The sequence below is a fragment of the Pocillopora damicornis genome, chromosome 4 (genome assembly GCF_964200805.1).
Source record: "Pocillopora damicornis chromosome 4, jaPocDami1.2, whole genome shotgun sequence".
NCBI classification, from domain to species: domain Eukaryota; kingdom Metazoa; phylum Cnidaria; class Anthozoa; order Scleractinia; family Pocilloporidae; genus Pocillopora; species Pocillopora damicornis.
Window position 1 is genome coordinate 6,076,113 of NC_142673.1, and position 7,502 is coordinate 6,083,614.

At 39.7% G+C, this 7,502-nt stretch overlaps 2 protein-coding genes across 3 annotated transcripts in view; both read left to right on the top strand.

The window, feature by feature from the left end:
* Positions 1-934, top strand: part of LOC113675718 (DNA polymerase subunit gamma-1) — a 24,445-nt gene extending 23,511 nt beyond the window's left edge. The window contains exon 21 of one of the 2 annotated variants that reach the window (XM_027192310.2): positions 832-934. The gene's annotated coding sequence lies outside the window, so the exon portion shown is untranslated. The remainder of the gene's footprint in view (positions 1-831) is intronic. The other variant, XM_027192311.2, reaches the window with a different exon arrangement.
* LOC113675719 (ras-like protein rasD) lies at positions 918-4,822 on the top strand. The gene is made up of 4 exons (XM_027192312.2): positions 918-1,052; positions 2,675-2,731; positions 3,679-3,752; positions 4,054-4,822. The coding sequence occupies exons 1-4, from the start codon at positions 995-997 to the stop codon at positions 4,579-4,581; spliced, it is 717 nt and encodes a 238-aa protein (XP_027048113.2). The 5' UTR covers positions 918-994; the 3' UTR covers positions 4,582-4,822.
* The last annotated feature ends 2,680 nt before the right edge of the window (positions 4,823-7,502 follow it).

Genomic DNA, 7,502 nt, shown 5'->3' on the forward strand with positions numbered 1-7,502 from the left:
TGTGTCATAGGTATACCAGTGTTTTTCAGAGCTTTTTCAAAAGGAGTCCTTAGAAAAACTGTCCTTAGGAAAGGGTTTAATTTATGTTAGACGAAGACAGATATACTTAAATTCATGTCTTATAAAAATGGCAAGCGCTTTAAAGCTTGAGAAAAGAGAAGCTAGCAAAACATGCCGGCCGCCGGTGTTTGAGGAGAACACTGTACAAGTTTGGCTCTTTACTCTATTAGAGCACCTCGTTGTTATCTCTCAATCGAAAAAGGAACAGAGGGAACCGCTTTGAGTCTGACCAAGCGGCCAATGTCGGTCGAACTGGCGGATAATTAAAATGTGCATGTCTTCTTTCGACAGTACCCCTAATACCTTCCGCGAATTAATTGCATTCTTGCAATTTCCATCCCGTCATTACGACCCCAAACTTTTGTTTCATGTTATTATAGTGGTCTGTAGATTGGATTACAACGTTTCTTTTTTTTTCCCATCCGTAGAGATGTTGGTATTTTTCAGATAGTCATGCTGGATGTAGGAAAGGGGTGGGAATCCGGATTCGGAAACTGCAAATCCCAAAATAATTCTAACCAGTAACAGATGATCGTATAGCTTTAAAGTACTTGATAAACTGACATGTAACTCGATAAATCCGTCATCTTCATTGTTCAGTGAATTTCGCTATCTTATTTATCTTGTTTATCTCTCTCCGTAAACCGCTTTTGATCTTAAAAGTTCGTTTGCCTTCTTGTGATTACTGTGGTGTGTCCTATATATTTGACGTGATACGTGCAGCAAGGGAAAAGTATAGAAAGTGCTAACCCGCGTCACCTCTTTCAACAGCAGTTGCACGAAGAAAGCTTCATTAGAAAAAGTCACGAGAAGAGGTTATTGTTTATTGAATTACACTATTTGCCTGTCGAGCGGAACTCCTGAGCTGAACGAAGTACACCGCTTTCAAGCTCTGCGTCTCGTAATATTTCACTACAAAGCACTGTTGCACACCATGACCGAGAGAGTTTATAAAATTGCTGTTCTTGGGAACGAAGGAGTCGGCAAAACAGGTCAGTGAGAAAGTTTTGTTTTAGTTAATTTTTAGAAGGTTCACGAAGAATTAGTTTTTCTGTTCTGTTCTGTTTTGGTAAGAGAGATCTTGGTTGCAATAGTCGAGCTGCTGTTCAGCAACTAGTGTTTGCTAGCCTGGTGAATCAAGTATTTGGTTCTCCCTTATTAAACGTCATATCGAAAGAGTGGCTAATCACGTTTTCGATGTTCAAAGCCAAACCATTCTCGTTAACTTGGACAGTTTTCGGTGATTAATCGCGTAACAGTGCTCGCCCTTCTTTGAATATGCGATTGTTGACCTCAGATAAGTGTGGAACACTCTTTGAAAGCTTTTCGTCTTCCTTCAACAAATCTTGATGTGCCAACCTTTTAGTGACACATTTGGCTCGACGCTGATACAGCTTCTTCCCATCATCAATCGATCGACAAGGACCAACAGTTGTTGGCAAGATCACGAACAGATATCGCGGAAAATCAGATGAAATTTGAATCAGTCATGCTTACAAGTTCATAACAGAGTTGAGTCTGATTCTCTGAAGTATACTATTTTTCTTTTCTGTCTCACAATTTCAGCGGTTTTGGAATAATTACTAGTCTCTCGTCGCTTTTGTGGTAATTTTTCTCCTTCTTTCATGAGCACTGATTGGCAAGTGCGTTCGTGGACTGATCGAATCGTACAGACGTTACCAGTATCGTTTAGAATTAATTGTTGCAAAGTTTCGGCCTCTTGAATGGCCGCTTGTTCAGAATTGTTGTACCTGTCTTTAGTTCCTATCTGCAAACAATTTAAATCGATACTATAAGAAGTATACTTGTGTGGTTTAGATTGAATGCGGACATAAGAAAACCCACAGACACTATGAAACAGGGTAAATGAGACACACCTATAGGCGGAGTTCGTTGTTGGGAATTTCGAAATGGAACTTTTCTTTTTATAGAGATAAACGTGAGGAAAATCGCAGATTGGCTCCGTATGGTAGCATTTTGTACTCCTCCTCGGAGAGCGCCTTAAATAGTTGAACCGATATTTTTTAAATTTACTTTCGTCTTGGTTTTCCGCGTACGGGCTTTCGTAAACCTGTTCCGCCCGGCTTTAGTATTTATTCTTGCCAGTTGCACTTAATGATCAAACAAAACTGATGAACTTTCCGGAAGGTCAGGGACGACGAAGGCATTTTGAAAATCTTTCAACCGACGTCATAAATATCTTGTTTCATAATCAACACGACAATGATGATTATATCCTTCAATTTACAGTTAAAACTCTGCAAGGCATTATGAAAGCTTCCTATTAATCGGAAGGCGGAGTAGTCAGTATTTGAAGTGGCCGAACAAGCATGGGTTTCCTTGGGGTCGCTGTTATTTTGAAAAGCGTTTTGGTTAGCCAGCCAAGGAAGTCACATTACTGTATTACTAATAGCACTATGACGGCTGTTGGGAATAAATTCTCTCCATATTATGTTACTAATCAACCTGCCGCCAGGCATGTTATAATCTGGAGGAAATTTCGAATTTTCTCGTTTAAACATGGTTTGCTGAAGTACACATCAGAACTACTCAGAGAACACTCTTAGACTATCTGAGGACATCAATGACAAATTTTTTTTTTCTGTTCTTGCAGCACTGTTGGTACGTTTTCTGTGTCATCGATTTATTGGGGAATATGATCCTACAATTGGTAAGAGGAACGAGTAACGAAATTTCCTTAAGGAGGCACTGTAGTTTTTGTTAGGAACGAAAAGAAGTGGGGGGGGGGGGGCCTAGGAGTTTTTAGGGAATCTCATGGTTCATGGGGAACGGAGAGGGGATCAGTTGTCAACAAAAGAGTATGGAGGGAGAACTATAGAACATTGACTGTCAATTAACTGCCAGTGAGGGAAGATCATTAGAATACCACAGAGTCTTATGGGGGAATAAGTTTTAAAACTTTATCGTGACACAGCCAAAATCGTCCGTCCCCCACCCCCACGTGAGAAATAAAGACCTGCCCCGCTACTGTATTCTGATGGAAGCTTGTGACGTGAGTTAGGATATGCCCTCCTCGGAAAAAGGTTTTCTGAGAAGAACTTGATGAACTTGGCATAAAACAAAAGGTAACCCGCACCTAGAACCCTTCTCTGACGTTCTTGCCGCTCTTTCTTTCACCGGGACCTTAAGCAGTCAGGACGGCAACGCCGAGGAAACGTCGATTAAAAGATAAAATAATATTTTTCTTTCTTGTTGCCGTTGCCTCCGTGGTTTGTTTAACCTTTCTGAGGGAGGGTGTCACACCCTTAGCCCTTAACACCCTTACATCAGTATGCATATTCTCCATATAGTTCTCTAGACATTTCCTAAGGTGATGACAAGGAGAATTTGTTGAAAGATCAAGAGCTTCTTTAGTTGGTGATCATTTCCTGTATTCTCATGACCTTAATGTTTGATTCAGGGGTGATATGATTGGAGAATTAGATGCTAGTCGCTCTTTGGCGAGGATCAAAGCCACGCTCTACGGCGTAGAGGGAAAAAAAACAGTGCAGCCACGGGGTTCACACGATGTTATGGTGTGTGAATTTTGAGATGCGTGATTTTATGGAAGGTAAATTATTTAGTTTGTCGTGTTAATTAGCTTTCTTTTTTTTTCAGAGGATTGTTATCAGCGTAAAATAACAGTGGATGGTGAGGAAGTCACCATTGATGTGCTAGACACAGCTTACAGGGTAAGTAATCAATTCTGCCCAACCTGTTCCAAAGCTTTTTCTTTTATTCTTTTAACAAACTGTACACCGAATAATGGCATAAGAAAAAGCCTTGCCAAATTTACTCAAATTGAGGGTTCCCTTCCCCTTATTCATCCCGTTAATTTTATGAAAATGAACGACCTTTCTCAGTTCGTGTTTGCCAAAGACTATAACTACTTCCTTCAATTCTCGTTTTTCAATTTACAGTTAACATTGTTTTACTTTTTATATCATTCGTGCAATTAAGTTGTCAATGTATCCTCCATTTTGGCTTTTCTAGAACACGCCATCGAAGCTTGTGGAGAATTTTCTCCACGTGGGAGATGGTTTCATCATTGTCTACTCCATGACAGACAGGAAGAGTTACATCACAATCCCGCGGTACAAAGAAATGATTGAAGAATCACGTGACTGTACTATTCAGGGCCCACCTTCGATAGTACTCATCGGGAACAAAACTGACCTGGAAGAACATCGCACAGTCGCGAAGCGGGAAGGACAGACATTGGCCAAAAGATACGGGTGGTTATTCGGCGAAGCTTCAGCTGCAGAATATGATGGCGTGGATGTCTGTTTTTACGATGTAATCCGTGAAATGCGAGCGCGCAGGTGTAAGATGAATCCTTCTGCGCTTCTCCTGCATCTGAACGATCTACGTCAGTCCAGTTGCAGTGATACGGACAGTCAAACAGACGAAAGTGCGTCGGAAAGCAAGAAAAAACGTTTTGTCAAAAAGAAATTGAGCGATTCTAGTCGTCAATACAAAAGGAAATTGTTTGGTTCGTGGCATCATGTGCATTCAAAGTGAAAGAGAACTTAAGTTTGGTTAGATACTTGTAAAGGAAATCCAAGGCTCTCTGATTCGTAATAAACAATTGGAGAGTTTGAAAGTGAAGAATAAAAACACACCTAAAGTACCAAGATAGCGTAAAGGCGAGTCGGTTAGCTACTTTCTTGATGAACACTCTCTTCAACTGAATTTAATTTGACTGCTTTATGTTCACTTTTCTCCGTGCTTACTAGAGGAATAAATTAAGTCCTGCCGTAAATGAGAATCTTCTTATCAATTTTATCACTTGAATTGGCCATTTCTGAATTACCTTTGGCCTCTTCTTCAAAGCGAGTCTTGGTGATCATCCTTCTTAATGATTGTAAGTTTTTCATTCACATGCAAATTAAATCATTTACATGCAATTGGTTGAGCACTAGGCCTTGTTTTTAAATAGAGGACAAAAGTATTTCGGAAATGGCCTATTAGCGCGAGTGGTTGTTCTGCCTAATGGAAAAATATTCATCTTTGCAAATCTCGCTTTTAGACGAAAATAACATGTTGAGATGAAATTCTGTTTCAACACAAACATACGTGAAATTAGTTCACATCGGCATCTGTTTTATTTTTTGACTCTAGACGGTGAAATTCGCTAATTTTCGGGAATGCCATTTGAACGGAGCGAGAGATCCTTTATTACGGTTCTCGGAGGAGCTGAAAGAGTATTTCCTTTCAAAACTTCACAACCTTGTTCTAAGAGTTGCGGTCCTTTTGCTAAGCGCAACGAATAAACAGGATCAGTAACGTAGAGTCAGTTCTGCTCCGTGTTGGTTGGTCAACAACCGCTGACACAGCCGTAATGACTCTTGACTCAAAAGTGTTGGATTAGAGGCGCTGACCAACAGGATAGCGGTTCTTACAGCGATACCGTCGATACGTCATGATTCACGTGAACATCAGAAGTTAAAAGAAATATACAGTTTACAGTATACTTAATTCAATTATAGTTTGTATGTTTACGTAGTGGGATAAAGCAAGATAACAGCTGCTGATAAGAGCTTAAGTATGAAACGTGACTACCAAAGAATTAACTCACTGAGAATAAAAACAGGGCGCTTGTTATCAGTAATGTGATTTCTACTCAGCCACTCTTATCAAATAAGACGCCCAAAATTATATATGGTTACTGGTAGTTCAAACCTTGCATTTAGCCTCAAATTTTTAGAAATTCGGATGCTTTTCTGTGCTTTTTAAGTTGCACAAGACTGCATTTAAAGAATCGAATCACTAAATCAAATTTCCAAACTACTCGCTTTGTATATCGCTCAATAAACATAATTTCAATCTTGTTTTTTATTTTTAGGGTCAAGAATTGACTTTTGCCCTTGAAGTAGACTTATTTGAGAAATCGTTATCTGTGAAGTATGCTAGACTTATCTTAATCCTCTGAGATTTTTGGCGAGGATCAAAGCCACGCCTACGCAGACAACCTGCACTTACTGATGGCGAATGGTTGATTGGACTGAAGAAGAGCAATGGCTAGACGGCTTGTGACAGCAAAGTGGTCAAATGAGAGGCTGTTACTTTACTCGAGTAGGTTGAACGAATTCAAAGCAGTAGCCCTCTTCTGATAAATGTAGATAAGCAATGATTTTAACATTACTTCGATAACAGATTCGCCAAGAATCATCATTGCATTTGTGTCAACTTGTTTATTTAACAACTATTCGCCGAAGTTGGGGTGGCTAGTGGTGGGTATTTACCAAGCCGCGAAGCAGAGAGGTAAATATTCACTGTTAGATACCGACACTGAGGTAAATAATAGTTTTCGTATACACTAAATAGCGAGATAATTTAGCACAAAAATGTTATTTTATCTCAATCATTTATTCCTGCAACGATTACAATATTTTTGGGCATAAATCCCGTGAGTTTCTCGGAGGTGAATGGCAAAGGATAAACGGAGTTTGAGTACCCAATCAAAGCGTGCCTTCAACCAAATCGACCGTTTTGTATATACTAATTTATTCTATCGCCTTTATGTAAAGATGGCGGCTGGGTCAATTTTCAAATTATGAGAAATGAGGTGGAAAATCTACCATTTATCATATGGTATTTGGATATTTCTCCAGAACTTCTTCGACTTAAGGGTTGTCAAGATTGGCAACATTTCAGCAAAAGTGTATTAGGTTCGAAGAAGCCAATTATACAGAACAGCAAAGTAAATAATCTTCAGCGTTCCAGAAAAAACATGGCTTAAGTCCAATTTTCATGGCATTCATCAAGTGGTGTTGTAAACACGAACTCTAAAAAGACTCGAGTGAAAAGTCTCAAGGAAGAGTAGCTTCACTATAACTAAAGTACTACTAAGAATCTACTCTAGTGACTCAGGGTCAACAAGCACTGTTATGGTATAGGGACAACTTCCTCTTGGCAAATCCAGATAAGTTTCAGTCTCTTACGATTAACCCAAGAAACATAGATGCAGATAAGAAGGGCAGCGTTCTCACCATCGCCAATGACGCGATCAGGAAAACTGAAGAAATCAAGCTATTAGGAGTAAATATAGACAAGAACCTTAACTTTACACAACACATTAGCGAAATATGCACTAAAGCCAGCCAGAAAGTAGGAGTCCTCATGCGCTTGCGCAACCTAATACCATGCCAAGCTAAGCTCATACTGTATAAAACAGCTATAATGCCACATTTAACATACTGTCATTTAGTCTGGAACTTTTGTAAGTCTTCAGATGGGCGCAAAATCGAACGCATCCAAGAGCGAGCCCTGCGTGCGGTCTTCAAAACAACAACAGAGACACATGAGGAACTTCTTAAGCGTGCTAAGTTACCTACGCTTCATAATAGACGCTTACAGGACATAGCAATACTAATGTATAAAGTAAAGAACGATCTAGTACCCAGCTACATATCTGAGATATTTACTCGAAAGGGTACTCG

Coding starts and splice junctions, on each gene's coding strand:
- LOC113675719 (XM_027192312.2), top strand. CDS start 995: ATGACCGAGAGAGTTTATAAAATTGCTGTTCTTGGGAACGAAGGAGTC. Junction 1,053..2,674: donor CGAAGGAGTCGGCAAAACAG/GTCAGTGAGAAA, acceptor CTGTTCTTGCAG/CACTGTTGGTACGTTTTCTG. Junction 3,753..4,053: donor TGCTAGACACAGCTTACAGG/GTAAGTAATCAA, acceptor TGGCTTTTCTAG/AACACGCCATCGAAGCTTGT.